A 24373-nucleotide genomic window follows, 5' to 3' on the forward strand; every position below is an offset into this window, starting at 1 on the left:
AGGGAAAATGAGAAAGGCATCCTAATTTCAGATAGGATAGCAAGGCTTATTCAGTTTTTCTTCATTGTGAAATATACTCACATCTGTGTCCCAAGCATCTGCTCTAGATCTTGAAGCCCCCATATCTTTCTCATTATGTTTTACACAGCAATTTGAAGATGACCACACCTTTAATATGGGACATTAAAAATTGCTTACCATGATAGTGTCACCTTTAACATTTCTGAACATGTGGTTTTGCTGGCAACAATATGTCAAAGATTTGCCTTGCTTTCTTCCACTCTCCCCATTGGGCCTCTTCCCTGGAATGTCCTGAGTATCCTAAATACTAACCAGATCTCACCTAATTTAGTTTATTTTCAAGCTGAAGTCAGCTAAGACTGCCAATTAAAATGCAAAAACTAAGAGTAAAATTAGAGATTATTCTAATTGGATGCTTTGAAATCATTGCTTCGATTTTGCTTTTCATTTGCTATAAAGGGGAAGATGATCACATTTCAAATGGCGAATTTTATCCCAGCCTAAATGTAAGTGTACTACAGAAGAAACAATGCCTATGGAAAAATATGTCAGTTGGGGGGAGGGAGGGAACTCCTATTAACACTGAGAATAAAAGGATTCAGTTTTCATTTTGATTACAGCTAGCGCGAAAAAGCACCCTGTTGCATGATTTGAGCCCAAATGTGATTGCTCAAACCCAGTTGGAACAGGAGCAGAAAATGTACTGACCTCAAATGGCATTAGACTAACTCCAATTAATCCTGATCAGGACCCATGGTGGGACTTGTGGGTAGTCTAGAATGCCTCACTTCCAGACACTCCAGAGTCAGTGGTAAATGCCTGCAGCATAGCTTGACAGAGGAACTAATGAATTTGTCTCTGCCGTTCATTAACTCACAAATGTGTTTTTCAACCAGCCAGCTGAGGTCCTTGCTCATGCTACCTGTCCATGGACACAAGCCAGGGACTTGAACAGGATAAGAAGATGGCAGATAGTAGCTACGAAGATCAGTTTTCCTATAGGAAATGCTTCCCCATTTCTTCACTACTGTGGAGGCAAGAGGTGTCACCAAATTATACTCTCTCTGTATGAGAAGCATTGATGTTGATTTTCTCTGTTCAAGTACACATTTTTTTTGTCTTGGAGCCCTGCATTTTGATTCCGGCAGACAATGTATTCACTGCCTCTCTAAGAATACTGTGAAATCAGTTCACCAACAGGGCACCTTTGATGTACATCAACAAATTAATTGAAAGCTATTATCTGCCTGCAGATACCCCAGAGATAAAGCACACTCTAGGCAAGATTTATCGCCCCTCCAATATGCTTCCACATTTTTCAGTTGGCTAGATGATAATGGGAGCTGAAATTCAACAGCTCTGGAAGATACCAGGGTGGGGAGACTTCTAGTTCAATATCTTGAGCATGTTATGATCTAATTTATCTTAAAAAGAAAAACAGACAGCAGTGTCAACCAATTCCATCCCAAGCATAGAAAGAAAGCTGATGAAAAACTGTAGTGTTTTCACATAGTGAAGGTTTGGCCTTCTTCCCATCCCATCCCATCCCCTCCCAGACATATACTGAGCTGAAGAGTTCAGGAGCAGGCACAATCAATAGGATGGCAAAATAAGAATGGTGTGTGTGTCAGAAGGGGAGAGAGATAAAGCAGCTGTATAGCATTTGTTTTTCACACTGATTGCCATCACTGGGGATGTATGTTTCCTACACTGCTGCTTCTGCTTGGCTCACTAGCCACAGAGAAAACAGAAACTGTCTCATTAAACTGGCTAAGTACTTGAGTTGGTTCTATGATACATGAAAATTATGACCTTGGTCATACAAGGATTCCTGACTGGTGGTTGTCAGATACTGTGGCAAGAAAGTTCCCCAAAATAATGGGAGATGATATTTGCATTACCCTTGCTTACAGCTTCATGACAAAGCTTCTTTTTTTTTTAATGCAATTTCCAAGGCTTGTTTTAAAATAGAAAACATATGGCCAGAAATTTTCTTCTGACACAGAGGAACAGACAAATCAGGCAAAATGGCAATGGAGAGTGCAAAAGTTGGCTTGAAACTCAACATTAAGAAAACTAAAATCATGGCATCCGTCACTTTCAATTCCTGGCAGATAGATGGTGAAGAAATGGAGGTAGTGACAGATTTTATTTTCCTGGGCTCCAAGATTACCGCAGATGGGGACTGCAGCCAAGAAATTAAAAGACGCTTGCTCCTGGGGAGGAAAGCTATGGCAAATCTAGACAGCGTACTAAAAAGCAGAGACATCACCCTGCCAACCAAAGTGCGTATAGTCAAAACTATGGTTTTCCCAGTTGCAATGTATGGCTGTGAAGGTTGGACCATAAGAAAGGCTGAGCGCCAAAGAATCGAGGCCTTTGAACACTGGTGCTGGAGAAGACTCCTGCGAGTCTCTTGGACTGCAAGGCTAACAAACAAGTCAGTTCTAAAGGAGATCAACCCTGACTGCTCTTTAGAAGGCCAGATCCTGAAGATGAAACTTAAATACTTTGGCCACCTAATGAGAAAGAAGGACTCACTGGAGAAGAGCCTAATGCTGGGAAAGATTGAGGGCAAAAGAAGAACGGGACGACAGAGAAGGAAGTGGCTGGATGGAGTCACTGAAGCAGTAGGCATGAGTTTAAATGGACTCCAGAGGATGGTAGAGGACAGGAAGGCCTGGAGGAATGTTGTCCATGGGGTCGCGATGGGTCGGACACGACTTCGCAACTAACAACAACTGTTAGCTATAGCATCACTAACTGGGACAAGGAAAAGCACTTGTTTAAATCTCTGGTGGATGATATGGCCAACAAGTGTCCAACAACTTGTAACTTTTTCCCTAGGCCAAATTGACCTAGACTATTTCTGTCCAGCAAAATCTCTATTTGGGCCAACTGTTCAGATCAGGAGCACAAAATGTCTGCAGAATTGGGACAGGGTTTTCAGTGCCCCGAAGAAGAACCAGGTGCTGCAGTAGCTGAAGTGTAGCTAGTGCTCCTCAAAGGAGGAGGAGGTGGGAGAGGGAGCCATCCTGGTTCCTGCTAGATCTGTTTTTTTCATAATGGATCGCCGAGTTCTTGGTGGCTTTGAGCCTCAGCAACGTTGCCACTCCAAACACAAGTCACGCATTGCTGGCTCTGGGCGACGTGCGTGATGTGTATCGATCCCTCTGTTCTCCGTCCTGCGTGGTGCACGGAATTCCTGTCCTCGCCCTGCGGCGCCCTCTCTTAGGTCCAGCCCTTGAAGGCTGGATCCAGATATGATCCGAAGCATCCTCTTCCCCTTTCAAGACGGCCACCGGAGCAGACTACCAATCCTGCCTCCTCCTCCTCCTCCTCTCGGTCTTTCCCCTGCTGTCAAACGCTTTGAAGGGCCTCTCCTGTTTTGGCGCTCCTTTGCTTTTTTGCTGCAGCCTGAGGCGGCCCCAATTGGACTGGGCTGCTCGTGCTGCCTGCTAGGATCACAGCAGCAGGTGGCCATTCGCTAACTGTCGCTTGAAGGCAAAGCTCCCGCCGCCGTCGCGCCTCCTCTCAGCCACTGCTTCTGAAGGCGAGTCAGCGGCGGGTCAGTAGCGCGGAAAGCGCTCAGCACGAGTGTCTGCCCAACAGGCTCGCCCAGGTCTTCAGTGAGAGTGGAAATCACATTCAGAGCCTCTCCGCCGTCCACGCCGCGCTGAATCAGGCCCGCGTCCTCATTGCAACTCTCCCCCGAGCGCATTTCGCTCCGGTTTCTCCCGCGCCCTCCCTTCCTCCCCTCCCCCAGTCTCTCACGCACCCCCCACCTCGTCCCGCCTTTCGCGGCAGCGTCTCTGTCTCCCGCACACACCGCCCAGGCGCTCCGCTGCACTTCAGCGGCTTCTCAGCAGCTCCTCAGATGGCAACTCCGGGAGCTGGCTTTTGGCCCTTCGGGACTGAGGAGGGATCTGGCGATCCGGACAACCCAGGTACAGGTAAGAATCTCCGGCCCGCCTTTCTCTGGCACATAGTCAGACTACCGGAAGAACGGATGGCAACCCGAAGCCACCTGCCCGCGCGAAGTTGCTCTTCGCCTAAGTCTTCCAGGACTCTTGGCATCTCCCCGTCCAACCTCGACCCTTCTCACCCTGAAAGGAGAAGCGACTGCCGATCCCCTCATCTCAACCCAGTCGGTCCCATTTCAGACTGAGGAGACATTTACCTGCTGGCCAGGGAGACCTTGCCCCGGGGAAGGAGGGCAGCCCGGGCGTCGAAATGTGGACAAACTCTGGGCTTTCAGGTGGCGGCGAGGAGACGCGCCAAAGCTCACTAACCACGCAAAGTGAAGAGGAAAGAAGGGCGGGCTGGGTAGGTGCAGGGGATGAGGTTGGCAAGCCTGGATGCGCCGCTATACTGCTTTTCTTGAGCCGCTGGCTACAAAGAAGATCACTAGAGAGATATGGGCAAGGATACTGGCTGGGGATTATGGAATCTGTGGGCCCTCTTAGAAAGTTATAGGTGTTACCCCCTCGGATTTAAGGGCAATCCACGGAAAGAACGGTTGAGGCTTGCTTTCTTGAGCTTAAAATCTTTCCCAGAGTAGAAAAGGCAGAAAACAACCCGGGCAGCTCTATCCTAAAGCACACTGCTCAGGACCTAAAAACCTCTGGGAGGGTTGCAGCCGATGGATCCTCGCTCCGCTATTCACAAGGCTGATTGAAAGAAATAAAGAAGGTAGTCTATTGTGTGATAAAATCTATCCGCTGAAATCCACTCATCCATCTAATGCCAATATCTTGTTCTCCTCTGCCCTTAGCCAAAGCCTGGTGCCAGGCTGCCCAGAAGTTTACCGGAGGCATTTCAACCAAACTCTGCGGTAAGCATCTACCCCAAGAGGGTCCCCAAATCACCGAAAGAACCGTTTTTTTAATGATGATGATGGTGATGATGATGATGATTTCTTCAATCAAAGTAATCTCCCCAAAGTCTCAAGGACGCTTTCCCAAGAAATCTGGAGACTTGGCGATCCTTCGAGGCGTGGAGGCAGAGGGAGACATTGGAATTGGGGAGGAGGGGGGCGTTTCGTTCCAATCCCCGCGGTGCCATTGACGCTTCGCCCTTTGTGTCTTTGTTAGCGCTGCTCTACGGAGATGGCGACAAGACCACGGAAATGGGAGCGACGAAGGCAGACCCTGGTTCGGCCGCCAGAAAGGGGGCTTGTACCTGCAGCAAAAAGCCTTGCGCTTGCCAGAAAGGAGAGTTCAGCTATGCTTTCCTGCACGCCTCAGGTAATTGACCTCCAGCCGGCCCAGGACTTGGGGCCGAGTCTTAAAAGGAGGGTGGGTAGTTAGAGGTTTTGGAAGCCCTCCCGCCTTTGGGGGTTTCTATTCCTCTTTAGGGGGAAGTAGAACAAGTTGAGTAGTTCCACACCAAAGGACATTCTGTCACTCATTTTCCCTCGAGGTGAGGCGTGCGCCACCCCGTCTTGCAAAAGGAACAGACATCAGATACCAGCTCCACCAGAACGTCCCTGTATTCAGCCACCAGAAGAAAAGGGGGGGGAAACTGTGTTCCGATTTCGCAGAGATGCCAGCCCTTCCTTTCCCCTCCCGCCTTCATTTTTATATATATTCTTTCTATATCGCAATGATTCCAACGTTGGAAAACCAATTAAGATCTACCTAAGCAAGAATTAGATTCATATTAATTCCGGAAATACTGCCCAAAAAAGCTCCCGTTGATTCCAAGCCAAATAAATTAGTTTTTCTTCACTTAAGTACAATTATTCCTACAGTGAATTTTTTTGTTTTGTTTTATGGGCTATTCCTAAATTGTTTAATTTCAAATCCCACCACATCCCTCCAGGGCCAAGAAATACTCAGAATAGGCCGGTGGACAACGTGCGTGTATATGTGTGTGAGCGCGCGTGCGCGCGTGCGTGGGGTGCAGGGAGGCAGGGAGAAATGTAGAAATTTTGAATCAGTCTTTTAAATTTGGAAGTGCTTGCTAAGAAGAATATTTATGGGACTTGAATCATTCTGGCTCAATAAATCTATTTGAAAACAATCTACCATATATTGCTGGATGGCAATATATATAAATAACCAATAAATGGCCTTCTTTGACATCACACAGAAGCTGGTTCGAATAATGTCAATGGCTCCGCATCCCGTAACATTGTTCGTTGTCGGAGAACTGTTGTCAAATTGACGGTTGATTCAGCACCACTTGAAAGAGAACAGCGACCAAACCGATTTTAAGTCATTCTATAAACCTAAATTGAGGGAGAGGAGGAGTAATGGTATTGGCAGCATGTGTCTCATTTTTCAAACAGAACTGTTTGATTTTTTTTAAAAAAATAGCATGTCAAATAGTTAAAATATTAATTCTTAAATATTGATTTCTGTGTTGACAATGACAGTGACACTGTGTTGACAGTGTCCTGAAAGTATATTTCATAATCGTGTGTCTCTCCCATTCCAGCGATTTGAACTGTATGTTTATACAAACAACAAACTGTTTAGATATATTAAGGACCTGCAAATTATTACAGGGTAAACTTAAAAAAAAATACAGTCTGCCTCGGCTGTTTTTATTCTAAGCCTAAATCTGAAAGGGTCGCATCCTGTTTGTTCCTTCGGTGCAGATCTTCTGCCTGCTTCAGAGGGGGAAGCGATCACCTTGGCTTTCCTACAAGATGTGATGGACATTTTGCTCCAGTATATGGTGAAGAATTTCGACCGATCCACTAAAGTGATTGATTTCCACTACCCAAACGAGCTGCTTCAGGAATATAACTGGGAATTGGCGGATCAGCCCCAAACCTTGGAGGAAATTCTGTTGACCTGCAGGACGGCGCTGAAATACGCCATCAAAACAGGTATGCAGGGTTCGGCCGACCGCGACCAACATAGGACCGCTTTTTCGCTATTGATCACGTTGGGCGCTGCAGCCTTTTTGTGCTGGGCCTTTAAGGGAAAGAGCTGCAATTTCTGGGCAGGGCGAGGGAAGAGGGAGAGCGGCATTAATTCGATACCGCCGTGGCTAGTGGGTAGGACTCAGGACAGTGGCGGTCAGTGGGAGGCCGGACACTTGAAGGACAACAACTGCTTGCCGTGTTTGTGAGAGGAATGGGGCAGGTTTGATTCTGAAGACAGAATCTTCCTCCCCCTCCCCCTCCCCCCACCTTCAAAAAGTGCACCATTTTGAAAATAACCCACCCACCCACCCTTTTCTTTATATCTCCTCCGGCACAGTGCGTTCAGCTAACCGGAGGTCCATTATTTCTGTTTCTTTCGCTTTTTAAAGGAATTTTAAAGTATTTTCTGGCTGGATAAATTCGACCCAAACGGAATTGGCTGGAGTACGGTGGAGAGTAAATGCGTGCCTCTCTCTGGCTAGACTGAAACGGTATATAGGCCATGCCATCCTAATGATTTATGGCGTCTTATAGTGTCACCTGATCATTGCTGTGCCAATATATCAATAAGACAGACATTATAGCGCCACAGCAATGGCTGGGCGACCCTCGAAGACGCTATAAATCACTCGCGAGGCAATCGCTTTTGGGGTGGAGGGTGGGTGGGAACAAAGGGATGGTCGCAGGCGAAGAGGAGAATAAAGAAAACCGCGGAACAGAGCAACAGGGCAAGAAACGAGGTATCCATTGAATAAGTCGAGTTCCTCGATTGAGCCCAGTCATACAATATTCTATTTTTGTTATTATACCGTGATGCCCATAACAAACGGTAGCTAGCACCCGATAGCATTCTGTGGGCGAACTCACTCCCCCAATGAGTTAGTTCCGTCAACCCTAGCTAGTATCACCCAATCACACTGACTCCTATGGTGGTGTGGCTGAGTGACAAAACTTGAATTCCAGGGCATCTCGGAGGGATCCAATTTTTGTAGAGGTTACTGTTCTTCTCGTTTCCTTCTCACTCTTTTTCTGCTTTCACGGGACACTTGGCTCTCTTCCTGCCAGAGATGAAAGTGGCTGAACGCCTTCTTGGGAGTAAGCCAATGCGGGGAGGGGCGGGGCGGCTCTGGCAAGACCTTCGCTTCTCGAGATGCCAATGGAAGATTTCCCCGAAGCCAAGCCTTAGGAGCCGCGCAGTCTCTCTTTATTCGTGCATGGTTCTTCTGCCTCGGTTTAACAAATTTGGGGGAGAAGATCGAGAAAAAGGGGTGCCAAATTTAGGCGTTTGGTTGATATTCATATGGCACCCGCTTTCTTTGTTGCCGAAGCTTCCCTGTCTTGAATTTCGTTGCTAGCAAGGTTTTCTTTCTCTTCTTGCCTCCCGAGTGTACGTTTGGCATCAGTTATTTTTAAGAATATCCCTGCCAGATCAGAATGTGGTAGCCATGATTGGTTGTGTAACTGGGTCAATGGAGTGATTTAGGATTCATCCATCCATCCCTGACTGCAAATGAGTCCGTTTAATTTCCAAATACTTCTGTTTTTGAGAACACCACCTCTTCCTAATTCTTCCTACAGGCAGCTCTCGAAAACTTGATATTGCTTTCCCTTTAAAAAGGGTCGGGGATAAGGGACAGCTTCTTACAGCTTCTTGCACTCTCTTGGAAATCACCTCTGCAGCTTTCCCCGGATTTAAACCCAAGGAGACCTTTTCTTTTTTTAAAAAATCAAGCTTAATTTAATGACAGATTAAGAAAGGCACTAAAAGAGCTGCTCGCCTTTAGGAGAAACCTGCCCTGGAATTCACGTGGTCACATTCCAAGGCTGCCATTGCAAGAAAACCTATGGTTTGGGTTTTCCTGTTTGAGCAGGTAGGATTTGTTAGACAGTGGTAAGAAAATCTGAAATGAGATAATTCTGTCTGTCCCCAGCCTCCCGCCCGGGAAGATTCAGTCGAAGTTAGCTCTTTTTAGTTCGAAGACCAGGGATTTGTCCACCTACCAGTCAGGTATTTTAATGGAATGAGAGAGAGCTTGTAATTTAACTTTAAACCACCTCCTAATGTCCTCCAGGTGTGTTGAACTCCAGAATTTTCATGCCCAGCTTCAGTCTTCCCCTGGGAGAAGACTGAGATAAACAACAATAGATTTATTGTGGGCCAGAGAGGGGGCAGAGCACATTTCCTGCAACTGGACATTCTGCAACTCACATCAAGAACTGGATCATTTCCATGATTTTGAGTCCATCAGCATCCATGTGTTCCTCCAATCTGCTGGAATGGTTCTTCTTTTCCAAGAATACTTTCAAGAGTCTAGCTGAAGAAGGCACTGGGAAGCCCATTTGAAGTAGCTAAGTCCAGTCAAAGGCAGGATAGCTGCCTGAATCAGAATGGGAACCCATGAATAAGCTCACGGGAAGGTCCAAGAAAATGTTCCCAGTTATCCACAGAAGGATATTAGGGGCAAGAAGGTCACCTGAAGTCAGATCTTCCTCCCTGCAGGAAGGCTTTTGCAAGATTTGACCAGAAGAAAAGAGCTGAAGTGGTATTGAGAAAGGAGGAGAAGGGTGTCTACCCAGGTCTCCAAGTCTCACACATTCATACAGATATTTCACTGAGAGAGGTGTCCATGCATGCAAAGACCCACGAACACATATAAGTTGACACAGGTTTGTCTGCATTAAAAGATGTATAAATCAGATATTTTTTAAGAGTTGCAACTGCTGTTCATCAATCATGTGAATAACACAGATAATGCATTTCACACACACACACACATGTCCAACTTTCAGTGGAGGAGGAGGAGCCTATTATGCATCACTTCCTTACTAGGAAAAGACAATGTATTATTTCATCCAACACACTCTGTTCCACATAAGAAAATGCAATTACATAAATAGGAGGCAATTCTTAAATGATCAGTTGGTTACTGATCCAGTTGGAGGATATTCAACAGTTTGCTGTGACAAATGATCTGCTTAGTGGTTATCACAATTATCTCCCTGAATATTCTCCAGAGATGGACTTCAGTTCCAAAATTCTTCCAGACAACATGACGATTGTTGAGAACTCCAGGTGAGTGCAGTGCCCAGACTGGTAAAAATTAGATGAGAAATCAGGTAAATTCAACCTTCCAGAGCTACTAAATTTCAAAATAATCTGCCGCCTGCAGTGGGAACTGAAATTTAGGGCAAGTAAAGGGCAGCAGGCTGCACAAAACTAAGAAAGATAGAATGAAAGGCATAGTGTTATTTAAATGTGTTCCAATACTGGAGGTTTTTTTTAAAAAAAAGATTGGATTATTTGTTTGAAATAGTATAGGATTTCCTGCTTGAGAAGAGGGTTGGACTAGAAGACCTCCAAGGTCCCTTCCAATTCTGTTATTCTATTAAATCTTTTGAAACCCAAGGATTTTCCCCATTTACTTGGCTAGGACAACAATTTAGACAGAAAACCATGTCTGATACTACTAGAGACACATAAAAATATATAGGTATAAAATTTGCTAACCCAATTGCCAAGCTGTATTCTGCCACAGTAATAAGAGTTTTAGCACATAATTTAGTCAACAAACTGTGATTAGATATATGGGACTGCATTGCTACAGTATATGTTTACCTGTGGTAAAATGAACCATGTTTATGCCATTAATCCAGTATTTTAGATGTTTCTCACATACTAATCCATAAATAAACTATGGGGTTTCTGCAATATCTAATTCTAAAATATGGTTCAAAATTCTCAACCATCTTTGGATCTCTTGCAGTTTGTTTTCCTGGAAAAACCTGTTATCTGCAAATACCCTGGATTTAAAAATAGTTTTCTCTATTGCTGAAAATCTCAGGTGCAAGGACTCCCATTAAGAAAAGAATTTGGAGCTAGGATTTCTTTAAAAAGTTTCTTTTGGTTCATTGGCATACAAATTGAATGCAACAAATACGCAAATGTGCCCCTCAATGCTTCCAGAATTGTTTAGCTCAGCTTTGCTCAGCCCACTGCCCTGCAAGCTCTGTTGGATTTGGCCTTCACTCCTGTGGTCACAATGGCAAGGAATTTGGGGAGTTCAAGCACAGCATTTGTGGAAGGTGCAAAGTTGAGCGAAACTAATCTGGTTTAAATTAATAACCAATACTAGTCAAGGGGGGCATCCTTCCGGGAGTTGCCCATCCCCCCTTTTTTTCCTCTCTTCTTTTTGTCTTAAAGAAACTGCTTTAATCTGATAATCTTCTCTTAGCTATTGCTAATTGTTTTGGTTTTATTTTAATGTAAAAATTGCCTGAAATGGAACTCATTTCTGGCGACTGCAGGAGACCTTTTTTCCTGGCCAAAAAAAAAAAAGCGGCTTCCATGAAAAGTGGCTTTCAGGGGATTCTTGTCTAGCAATTGTACCCATAAACAAACCAAGTTCGACCCCGTTTTTCTTTGCGTAACCATAATAAAGTGCGCTATTTTAGCGCGTTGCGCAAAGCCACCTTCATCTCATCTCGTGCGGCTCGTGTGGCTTCCTTGTTTTGACGCAACAAGTCACACGACTGAGGCCCTTGCAGTTCTCAGCCAGAGTTTCGTGTGCGAAACCACTCATTGCGCATTTATTTGATTGGTTTTATTTGCTCGTCCAGACGCTGAAACCGCTTCGCGTCACCAACAAAGCAGCTTCTAACTAACATCCCACAACAGCAACCTTTTGGCTTTGTGTCGCCTCCGATCACGGAAGGGGGCCTGAGGGCTACCAGAACTGGGGTGCAAAAACCTGGATTATTTTTTAATAGCCAGGTACAGGACCGTTCTTGGTCACTGCATCTTCAGCAACAGGGAAACTCAGACTCCGCCAGCCTGCTCTCCCTTCCCTGCCCGCTCCTCCGTTGCTCCCAGTTTTGTTGCCTGGCACTTCCCCCAAAAAATGGTGCGGCGGGAGAAGGAGATCATAACGCCGCGCATTTGGATTTTACTGGAGAAAGAAAACATGGGGTGGAAAAGAGGAGAAAAAGTCGGGAAATTAGGGAAAGATTTTTGAGGAAAAGAAATCATGTTCGGATTTTCTACTCGTTTCTTACCAATTAGACTAAATATCTAGATTCAGTTAATTGCGCGAATCCTTACACAACCGATTGTTAATCACGCGAGCCGCGGTTAAATGGTTTAGCATGTTTGCTACGGGGACATAGCGTTCCATGCTTTGGAGTGCCAGCCAGTGACGGTCACGTGCAACGAACGTGGAAATGCTTGTCTTCCATAGCCAACGGAAGAGAGATGCTGGTACATAAAATACAGTATTTTGCACAAAACTGTTAGCAACACGTGACTGGCTTTCAGTCATCCTATGGAGAAGGTAGATGTTAATAGAATTTGCTGCCTCAAACTTTACAGTTTCAGAGCAATATTGTTGTGGTTGTAAATGTATCTCAACTTGAAATACTTTTATGGAAAGAGAAGAGAGTTGGGGTTGTGGATGCCTTCACTTTTTTACTGGGGAGGAAATTACATGCTTTTTGAGCAGAAGGAAACTTGCAACAGAGAAAAAACTCCCAGGAGAAAAGACCACAGTGCAGAACTGTGTCACTTCTGATTCTAGTCTTGTCCAAGATGTTGGACTACACTCCTAATATTTTCATGTTTCATTCAAAGCTGGGTATTCCCACTAAAATGCTTTGGAAAGCAACTCTAACTGTAATCCTAACCCCTGGACTAGTGTCTAAATCCAAAGAATTTAGCTGTACCTAAGATATAATACTTAGTTCACCTTGTTTCTGAAAAGCAAAGCAGGATCAGTCCTGGTTAGTATTTGGATAGGCAACTAGCAGGAAAGCCCAGGTCTGTAAACTGGGCTAAGAAGACATTAAAATATCCCCCCAAAAAGCAATGACAATCCAGTACCATATTCCACCTAAGAAAACAACTTGGAGGAAACATTAAAATTCCACTAAATGGTAGCACCTTCCCACACCTTCAGCCATGCATGGCAATTGGCTTTTCTTAAAAGCTAGACTGGAGTTTTTAATGGTCTTTGTGAAATTATAGAGATGCTATCCATTTTTGCTGCTGCTCCTTGGAATCCAGCAGTTAACATTTCCTTCAGAGAAAACTAGTGCCTCTATTCCAGCATTATTAATCAGACCCTGGTTTCTTGGTTCACAGGATACAATGACTCCAAACAACCCACAACTCTGGATTTTGACAACCTGTCCAGCTAAAATGTGGTATATTTGTAGATTAAAGTGCTATGGGATCAAAGCCAGCATTTAGAAGATTGAATTGCTATGTTGCATTCAATGAATAAATCCACAGCTTTTGCTGAACCAATAGGATGGGAATAAATACAGAAAACAAAGATACAAAAGAGGAGAAAGAACTATTTCTCTTAGACCATTTAGGCTGCAATTCATGTATACAGTTACCTGGGAGGAAACTATTGGACCTATAGGCCTATATTTTTGAAAAGGAATGCCCTTTAGATAAATATTTTATCTCTAAAGGGCATTTCAGGATCTTGCATAAATAACACGATCCATGGAAAGACCAAGAATTCTGAATAGTATTAGATGCAGTTCTCAGAATCTTTAACTAAGATAATCAACAAATTGTGGGAAATATATTCCATCACATTTTCAAAGTACCATGTTGTGCAGCCATCTTAACATAATATATTTAGTTTGCACCTATACTCTTTTTTTATCTAACATTGTGATTCCTGGAACATACAAAGAATCACAACTGTGAGAGGGCAAGTATATTACATTGCTATGATAAATAAATACATTGATGTGTGTAATCAGGAGTCCTTCGGGAGAAGGGCGGTATACAAATTAAAATATTATTATTATTATTATTATTATTATTATTATTATTATTATTATTATTATTATTATTATTATTATTATTATTATTATTAAATTAGTTTGGGATTGTGGGTATCACATATTTCCATAGCAGAAATCTGGACTTGATGTAGTGATCTTCTTAGACAGTTTTCCTGGTCTTGACTTCTAGAAGGCTCATTAGTACTGAGATTAGTCTTCAGTCTTTTACTAAATTTATTTATTTTAATTTCCTGCCATACTTTCATTAAAAACCTATTTTATTGTCCCACTGTTATTATGGCATATAGACCATTGGCTGGGGAGATGTGAAGATAGGAGAGGATTCACTAGGAGCAATATTAAGGATTATGGCATTTGTTGTTATTAGTTGCAAAGTCATGTCCGACCCATTGCGACCCCATGGACAATGTTCCTCCAGGCCTTCCTGTCCTCTACCATGCCCCCCGGAATCCATTTAAGCTCATGCCTACTGCTTCAGTGACTCCATCCAGCCAACTTGTTCTCTATCGTCCCCTTCTTCTTTTGTCCTTAATCTTTCCCAGCATTAGGCTCTTCTCCAGTGAATCCTTCCTTCTCATTAGGTGGCCAAAGTATTTCAGTTTCATCTTCAGGATCTGGCCTGATCTCCTCTAGGACTGACCAGTTTGATCGCCTTGCAGTTCAAGGGATTCGCAGAAGTCTTCTCCAGCACCATAGTTCAAAGGCCTCAATTCTTTGGTGCTCAGCCTTTCTTATGGTCCAACTTTCACAGTCATACATTGCAACTGGGAAAACCATAGCATTGACTATACACATTTTTGTTGGCAGGGTGATGTCTCTGTTTTTTAGTATGCTGTCTAGATTTGCCATAGCTTTCCTCCCCAGGAGCAAGCGTTTTTTTAATTTCTTGGCTGCAGTCCCCATCTTGGAGCCCAAATAAAATCTGTCACTACCTCCATTTTTTCCCCATCTATGTGCCAGGATAGCATGGCATAGCTGGGAGCAAAATATACTTTAATAGTGCAAAGGACTCACACAATCTGTCTAATTGACAGAATAGCTCTGAGAATAGAATTGAACTGTGGTTTATTAGTATTCTATGAGCTTTGTGGTTTTCTTGCAGACACTTCATTTCATTACCAAACTAGGTAATATCACCAGTGCTAGAAGGAAGTGAGTTTGTTCTAAGAGTGGCAGTGGAGAATTGACCTGAGATTTTAAGGAAAAAAGCTTTGCTTTCATATTAGCAGGGCTTAATTATCTACTTGTGCTTAATTTTTTATTTGACAAAATACTGTTCCCTGTAAAATACTGAAATGAATTTAGAAGCTACATGGAACCTCGTCACATGGAAATTCCTCTGATAAAATATTATTTATTTTCTTCTTCTTCCTCAGTGTAAAGCAAAGCATCATGATCAAGTTAATCCTCATATATGTATATGTATAAATACATGCATACATGTAGTTAAATAAATAATATAATAATAAATAAATAATAAAATGTTTATTTTCCTCTTCTTCCTCAGTTTAAGCAAATCATCATGATCAAGTTAATCCACATATATGGGTTTGCTGGAAATGTTTTTAGATGAATGCACTCTGAACACCATTTTTGGTGGAAAGAAAGGTGTATAATATAAATATGAAAACATCACATAAAATATGGTAGGAATGTGATTTCTTAAGACTGCAGATGCCCATACCATGCGTTTTGCCACCGGTTTCACTATATCATTTAGTACAGTTTTAATTCAGCTTTTCCCATGCTGGTGCTTTTCAGATGCATTAAATCTTAATTGCCATATTTGTATTAATAAACCAATAAATAATCAATAAAGGCAAGCAATTGCTAAGTGTAGCAAAATTAGACTGTAGTATGGCAGATGTATTGAATCCAAGCCCTAATGTACTGTAGATAGTGGAGACACTGTCATATGGGATTATATTAGGAATTTGGAACTAATAATTTATGTTCCAGGTGAAAGCTATGTAGATATACAATTAGTTTAAATTTGGTTTTGCTCTACCTTCTGCAGCAGTCAGGTTTGAAAAAGCTATAAGTGAAGATTGAAGGTGGAAACCAAAAATACATCTGGGACATAGACATTGTCTATGTTATATTTTAGCCACTTTGAGATTCTGGAGAGTGATCTACAAGGAAATACTGTTCTTAGAATGAAAAAAAACCAACAACCTTCCTTAGGCCTTCATTAGATTTACATTCCCCTTTAGCCATATAGATAGTCACCAACTTATATCCACAATTGAACCTAAAATGTCTGTTGCTAACCAAGGCACTTAAGTGAGTCATACCCCATTTGATGATGTTTTTGGCATGGTTATTAAGTGAATCACTACAATTATTAAGTGAATCGTGGTTGTTATGTGGATTTGACTTCCCTGATTGATTTTGTTTGTCAAAAGCTCCTTAGGTAAATAAGTAGGGCCCTGCAAATAATTCCAGGGTCCTGGGAACCTGCAAACCATTGTAAACACACACCAGTTGCCAAGCATCTGAAGGTTGAGCGTTTGACTTTAGGGGTGCTGCAACAGTTATAAGTATGAAAACTGGTCATAGGTCACTTTTTTCAGTTGCACTGTAACTCTGAACAGTCATTAAACAATGAACAATCATTGTAACTCAAGGACTACCTGTACTAACCTACTGAATGTCCTTGGCCTAATTTGTTCCCTCCTGCTTTATTTTACTCATTGAATCATCCTGGACAGATGGCACAGGGCCATTCTGGGACAAACATGGGCTAAACGTGTAAAAAACAACTGGGATAAAACATCAGAGGAATTTAAGTCAAACCATACACTTTGCTTTTCCAAAACAGTCACCATAATTTTAAGCTAAATTAACAGAAGGTTGTGTTCGGGTTCCATATCTAAAAGAGCAATTGGTTTTGCTGCCCCTTCAACCTTTCTCTCCTCCTTTAGTTTCACCCACACAACCTGACTGTTCAGCTTTTGTGTGTCACTCCTTGGATGACAGCAAAACCCTTTTCAGTGCCGAAGTCTTTATGATATGCATGTGATTGATGTAAGACTGCTCAAGGGAGATAATTTTCTTTTCAGTTTCTGCATGCCATTTTTAATAGCCCTGCTGTACCTCCTGCTTCCCTTGCAGATAGAGATGTTATATATCTTAAAGAGGAGCTGTCTGGGGCTTGATTTCAAAAATCAAATGCTGGTGAAGCAGCTGTTAATCTTCTCATGTGCTGATCCTGAATCTGAGACAAGACTAAATACACAAGTGTTGCATGGTTAAGCACATGTGTATGTGTTTTAGCAACTTCAGGAAAGTTTTCTTTATGGATGAAAGAATAGCCCCCCAGAATTTACTAAACTCTCCAAACTGTTTAGAACATATTTATTATTTATTTATTTATTTATTCAAATTTGTATACCGCCCTATCTCCCGAAGGACTCAGGGCGGTTCACAGGCACATAAAACATTTATATACAATTAAAATAACTATTAAAAAACTTATTCTAATGCCAAATATTAAAAAATAGAAATATAAATCTTAAAACCAAATTTAAACCCTTGTAAATTTAAAAATCTATAAATTTAAAATCTAAATTTAAAATCTAAAATCTAAGCCAGTCCTGCACAGGTGAATAAATGCGTCTTAAGCTCGCGACGGAAGGTTCGGAGGTCCGGAAGTATATTGAATAAACCACATAGATGAACTAATTCGTAGTTGAATAAACCACATAAATGAGTTAGTAGGGCTTTTCTCATGTATCATTTTTACCACACTAGTGATATTAACTTCCATCAGATTTCTTTAAAAATCACAATGAACAGGAAATTTGATGATTTATTGTTGTTACGTTCTGTCCAGGAAGAAGTAATATAGTCTTCAGCTGCCTGAGAAATTCATATCTTCACCTCTTTCATTCCATTTCCTCCTTTTGCCTTATCATCATTAGTTGTTTATCATGTGGGTTATGATTAATCATGAACAACTACTCAGCATTCTGTCTGGGGCTCCTGATTCTGAAATAGAGCAGTAATTGGTAACAGAAGAAATAAAGATATCTACAAGGTGGTTGGATTCATTTTAAAGGTAAAGGGGAATTGCAATTAAAATAATATTTATTTCAGTTTTGCTTTATGTGTACTTAAAAAAACAGTGATGGCATAAGACTGCTTTTCTGGAATGGGCTAATATGTAGTATATCTTTTTTGATATACTACATATTAGAATAGTATACTTTAGAATAGGGCTACTCTATTTTATCTGGGCAGCGAAATCCAGGTGACCCAGAAATGAAAATAGAAAACTGAAGATTCCTTTTTTGTTGATATCTAGAAGCTATCTGGCTACTAGAAATTGCAATCTAAGGATGTGCAAATGCATGTGGTGATCCTATTAGAGCATTGTATGAATCTAGCCCTTATAATTTCTGAATTGTTTACTTGCTGAACAAATTAAGCTAGTTGTGATTTGCTTGCAATTGCATGTCCTGTGAATGCAGTTGAAATATTGTAATCTGCTCAGATATGGATTAACTACTGCGCAAACAATCCAACAGGGCAGAATTCAGATCTGCTGTGCTTTCGATCTACTTGAAGTAATGTAAATATATTAAACTGTAATAGAAAAGAGCTAGAAGGAAATCCAAATAATTCACACATTTACCCTTTCCTAGCAGTGGGAATTTGAACATCTTTTCATAAGTCTTCCAGATATGGTGGACTTCCATTTCCAGAATTCCTTTCAACCTTGCTGGGTAAATATTTTGGAAGAGTTTAGCATATCTGGAAGACATTAAGTTGGTGACAGTTGGTTTACAGGAATATTTTTATTTAAGCAGGGAAAAATATGTGAGTTATAAAGGTCCCAATCAAACAGAGCTTAGTTATCCAAATCTAGATATGAATTAAGACCATTAATATTTGGAAGATTTAGTGCATTGATTAAAATTATTTTTCTAATAAGCAGAAAATCATTGCTTTATTTCCTAGAATTCAGAGTTACCCTGGGTCAAAAGATGCAAGGAGAAACAGAATGGTGATGTCAGATTTAGTCCTGTTCTTCCCTTAATAAGATCAGCAAGATTTTATTTACGCATTTCAAGTATTGCTGCTTTATTTTCTCAAAAAAAAAAAACACTTTAGACTCGTGTAAGATTTATTTCTGATATCTGTAAATTCTGCCAATGATCTGCATGGAAACATGTTGGAGCTGATTCCTTCAAAAACTAGAGGAAGGCTGTGAAAAATGATTTGTGGAGGACAGAGATAGAATGGGTGGAGAACAAGAGGGAGGCAGTCTCTTTCTTCTGAATGTATTGATCAGATGTATATCCATCCTGTTTTGTGACTTAGGCTTGTTATAAGATAATTTACTGACCACTAAGAATGTTTATGTTTTGAAGGCTCTGTTTACAGTACTTGGAGTTTATTAGAAGACCAAGAAAGGTGCAAGTAGGATGGCCAAACACTGTGATTATATAAGGACAACCTTCTTGTGCTGATTTGTAGGAATGAATGGCTGTTATATATGGTCTATCAACATAGGGACAAGGAGCAATTAGGACAATTTAAAAAAATGTTTAAATTTTATGAAGTTGTTTAGTTTATTAGATAAATTTCCCAGGCACACTTTGCCTGCCCGTCTCTCTACCTACATTCTCCTCTCTCCCCTCCCCTCTTCTCTTCTCCTCTCCTCCCCTCTCCTCTCCTCTCCTCCCTCCCTTCTCCTTCCCCTCTCCTCTCCTCCCCTCTCCTCTCCTCTCCTCCCTCCCTTCTCCTTCCCCTCTCCTCTCCTCCCTCTCCTTTCTCTCTCTCTCTCTCTCTCTCTCTTTCTCTTTTTTGGAGGTGAGGAAGGCAAGACAAAAATATTAGTGTTATTCTACTATATTAACTCTGTTTACGAGCTATTTTTCCTTTAAGTTTGAGAAAATATTTTTTAAAGAAAATAAGTTCCCTTGGATTGATACAAGGTGCTCTTTTGTAATTATATTGAAATATAATTCAACTATTATAATTTTTTTTCTGAAATGGAAAAGATCCATCTAGTCTTTTTAAGAGAACAAGGCATTTGAGCAATGGTAATACTAATAATATCTGAACAAAAGTTTCTCTATACAGAACCTTCATTCTCATTGCTGAAAGCTAAAAATAATGAGTTTTCACTGAAGCTGTTCGCCAAATAAATTCCATAGAAATGCAATGAGGTTGGGATTTTATGGGTCAAAATGGACAGCAGAAATATGAATGTGATAGAAATATAATAAAAATGTATATCTTTCAATGTAGCTTATTCAGATGTTTTGCAGGGCATCCCAGATATTTCAATCAGCTTTCAACTGGATTGGATATGGTTGGATTAGCTGCAGATTGGCTAACTTCTACAGCTAACACTAATATGTAAGTATGTAAATTGACTAATAAGATCCTTTTAAGCATCATTAACTCAGAAATTAACTTAGATTGTTTTCAGAAATAAACTACACTATTTTACTGTCTATGCAAAATATTTGTTTCTTTAAATTAGCAACTGTAAAAAAAATCTTCATTGCAAGAGTTTGTCCATTTTTGCATGCATAAAATTAAGGTGAGAGCTGGTCTAAAGATTATTTTAATTCAGGATAATGCTCCATAGCAGTTATAAGGAACAAAACCCAACAAACATAGTTGCATTCATAATTAATGAACAATAATTAATCAGATAAAATTTCAGATTCCTAGATATTAATACATTTATTTTATAGTACGCAAGAGGTTTTAGAGAGAAGAAAATAACTTGACTCTCATATTTACCAATTTCAGCAGTAGGTTAGCATTTATATTTTTCATGCCTCTTTTTAAGAAAGAAGAAAGAGGGGGGGAAAGCTAGCATTTACCATATATGACATGAAAAATGGTTCTATAGAATCACTGAGAGTTGCATAGACAAACAGATAAACAGAAAATAATTTGTTAGTGAAAACATGAAGAGCAGGTATGAAATTGTTAAAACTAAGGGAGGCAAATGGGAAAAACAGCAATTTGTACCTCTCCAGAAAAAATAGAATAAAAAGTTCAGTTCTGAAGAAGCAAAATGTTTTCAGGAGGGAAAAAAACCCCAAGAAAGTCCAGTTGGAAAAGCATATTTGGGACAACCATAACCTGGATTATTGAAAATCTCCATAGACAGCGATATGTTGAAATCTCTTATTTTTCTTTTGCCAGTGGTATTTGGGAGTTGTAGTCTCAGGCATATCTGGAAGGCATCAGAAATTGTTTTAAAGATCTAAGGCAGGAATTTCTAGGATGCATATGAGTCAGCATAAAAGGAAAAAAGAATGACATTGCCATAGGTATAGGCTACCCAATCAAGCAGAAGAAACAGAATAGATGGACTTTTTGCTAATCACTTAACCAACTTATATAGTAAACAGACCACAGTAGCAATGGGGGACTTTAACTACTATGACATCAACTGGGAGACAAACTCTGCAACAAATGAGATCAAATAGATTCCTGACCCACCTAGCTGACAACTTCATCAGCCAAAAGGTAGAGGAGGCAACTAGAGGGACAGCTATACTGGACATTATTCTTACCAACAGAGAAGAAATTATAAAGGGTGTTGAAATTTCGGGGACCTCATGGGAGAATGACCATATCATATTAGAATTCAGTATAAAAAAGGCACAAGCAACAGAGCACAATCAGAACCAATTTCTTAGACATTAAAAAAGCTGATTTTTAACAAATTCAGAAAGAGCTTTGGAAGGATCCCATGGATGAAAATCTGAAAGGGGAAATCAACTCAAGAAGTTTGGGAAACTGAAAAATGATCCAGTTCAATACTGCTAAAAAAGAAAACCAAGAAAACCAAGAAAAATCCAGCATGGTTGCACAAAGAATGCTCAGACTAATTGAGAGGTGGGGGAAAGGATAAGTACAAAAAAATAGAAAGAGGAACATATAACTAAGGCAGGATACCAACAAATAGCCCAAACCTGCAAAGATAAAGTTAGGAAAGTCAAGTCTTTGAACAAAGTAAGGCTTCCAACAAATATCAAAAGCAATTTTTTAAAAAAAATCTTTCAACATATAAAAAAAACAAGAAAAAAAGTCAGAAACATAATTGGTCCACTAATGGGCAAAGATCGCTAAGAAATAATGGGCAATAGAGAGAATGCAGAACTACTTAATTCATACATTGCATTTGTTCATATAAAAAGAAAATACAACTCAACCCACCAAAAACGGAACTCTAAATTACAGGTTAGGAATGAAAATATGCAAAAATAAGGTCAGAGAACACCTGTCAGATCTAGATGGATTCAAATCACCAGGTCATGACGGACTACATCCCAGAATGTTGAAGAACTACAACAGACATGATTTCAGAATTATTGAAACATATCTTTCAAAGTCCTTGGAGCACTAGGCAACTACCTGAGGACTGAAAAAGAATTGATGTGGTTCCCAAATTCAAAAAATGGGGGTGGGGGAAACAGATCCAGGAAATTACACACCAATCAGCCTGACATCAATACCTGGAAAAGTCTTGGAAAAAATAAACAAGCAACAAATCAGAAGCAAACAAAGTTACAAGGGTCACCTGCTTGAGCAGGGGTTGAACTAGAAGACCTCCAAGGTCCCTTCCAACTCTGTTTTCTATATTCTGTGGTCTATGAAGTGAGATATTCTGTCAGTACTTTTACTTAGTCAATAAGATGCAGAAATTGCTATGTTCTAGGTTCACCTATGAAATTGCTCCTGTGTTTGTACTGTTGGAATATGTCACATTAAGAAAAATGAGAGAAATAATTGGTTGGCCAGGAGGTGCTGGTGATGGAATTTTTTCACCTGGTAAGTGATGCTTCTTTGTGCTTTCATGCTTATGATATGCAATACCTTTGAAGGCAATCTAATGGGAGAAGCAGCATGTTCAAATGAACCTTTGCTCTTAACATTTTCTCCTGGTTATAAAAAAAGATGCATATTTATGTCAACCCAGAGACATAAAGAACAAAAACTTTACTGTCTATTCTTGCATAAAGTTCCTTCAAGCAAATTGTGCTGTTTTATAAAGAATCAAATGATGGAGAACATGCAATCAAATAAAATATCCACTCCTTAGTTCTTTAGTACATAATATTCACCTATTTGTATGAAATAAATAAGAAATTACAGTATTTAATAATGAGGTCAGGTTGTTGTAGACCTAGTAAATGAAGTAGGAGTGCTGTATGGCTATTACAACAGCTGATGATGTAAGCAATTTATCAAAGCTATTAAAGTTACACTAGGCCAGTGTTGGAGAACCTTTGCGGCACCTAGTGCCTAAACGGGAGCGTGCGTGTACATGCAGGAGCTCCGGAAATCAGAAGAGCAGTTCCCCGGGGCACAAGCACGTGCCGGGAATCTGAGCTTCCAGTTTCTGGCATGCAATGCGCACTGGTCACCTGGTCTTCTGCTTTCTGGGGCGCGTGTGTGTGCAAAAACCAGCTGGCCAGCGTGCATGCGCACACCAGAAACCAAATGCTCAGCTTCCCAGCGCACACACATGTGCCCCAGGGATCTACACTTCTGGTTTCCAGCATTCCCATGAACATGAAGACCAGCTGTGCGCCAGAACCTGGAAAAGCAACAGGTGACAGCTTGTGGGCCTGGAGAGATGGCTCTGCGTGCCACTTCCGGCTACTCGTGCCATATGTTCTCCATCATTGCACTAGGCCATCATATGACTTTTTTTTTTTTACTTAACATGTAATGTGAGCCAATTATGATTTACAAACTATTACTTAATGACTTATCTCAGTGAATGAATCTAATTTAAATGATACTGTTGGATTACAGATTCAATTAACAGAAATCTCTTTAAAATAATTACGTAGTATGGAAAGCAAAATTCATTCTATTTTTTTTTAAGCAGAATCCAAATCTACTTGCCAGAGTCAGATGTAAAGTACCATAGTACAAAATAGCAATAGCACTTAGACTTATATACAACTTCACAGTGCTTTAGGGTCCTCTCTAAGAGTCAGCATATTCCCCCAACAATCTGGGTCCTCATTTTAGTGGAATCATCAAAATGTAGTTAATGTGAGAATGTGAGAATCATCAAAATGTAGTTAATGTGAGAATTGGGGATTCTTATAGTCCAGTTCAGGGGAAGAAATGTTTTCTGCTGTCTTCTCTGCCTGAAACAAACTCTGTCTGATCTATTGAAAAAAAATCCTCTATTTAGATTATAAATTGAAAAAACTCTTTGGTCAGTGAAGAATGTACATTCTAGAAGTAGGACAATAAGTTGTCCTAGGTAAGACTCTCTATTCCTTTGGAGCTAAGCCATCAAATATAGAACAGCAAGATAATAAATTAAGGGAAGGTAATAGGAAAATTTTAAAAAAATAGCACTGAATCTTCCAGATTCTTTCAAAGAAGTTTAGATTTTTAATAGTGAAAGGATCATTGAGCAAATGGATTCAAACAAGAATAAAAAGTAAAATGTGGTTGTACAGTATTTTTATTGCTTTTGTCTTCTTCTATTTCCTTCCATTGTTACCTGCCTTCAAAATTCAACAAATGAATATAAACTGAATGAGTGAGAATTTATGATAACTGTATCTGGATTAAGCCCTGAGAAAAATGTCTACTTTGAAAAAGGTTAAGTTTGTATGCGAAGTGTGAATCAATAAAAGTAACAATCTGTTACTC

At 40.6% G+C, this 24373-nt stretch overlaps 1 protein-coding gene across 1 annotated transcript in view; it reads left to right on the plus strand.

The window, feature by feature from the left end:
* The first annotated feature begins 3898 nt into the window (after positions 1 to 3898).
* GAD2 (glutamate decarboxylase 2) overlaps positions 3899 to 24373 on the plus strand; it is a 40971-nt gene continuing 20496 nt past the window's right edge. Inside the window, exons 1-6 of the mRNA XM_058181493.1 lie at positions 3899 to 3974; positions 4796 to 4855; positions 5115 to 5267; positions 6626 to 6859; positions 19993 to 20083; positions 22410 to 22522. Of these exons, the coding sequence (XP_058037476.1) occupies positions 3899 to 3974; positions 4796 to 4855; positions 5115 to 5267; positions 6626 to 6859; positions 19993 to 20083; positions 22410 to 22522 (727 nt within the window). The remainder of the gene's footprint in view (positions 3975 to 4795; positions 4856 to 5114; positions 5268 to 6625; positions 6860 to 19992; positions 20084 to 22409; positions 22523 to 24373) is intronic.

This window comes from Ahaetulla prasina, chromosome 4, assembly GCF_028640845.1.
Source record: "Ahaetulla prasina isolate Xishuangbanna chromosome 4, ASM2864084v1, whole genome shotgun sequence".
Classification (NCBI taxonomy): domain Eukaryota; kingdom Metazoa; phylum Chordata; class Lepidosauria; order Squamata; family Colubridae; genus Ahaetulla; species Ahaetulla prasina.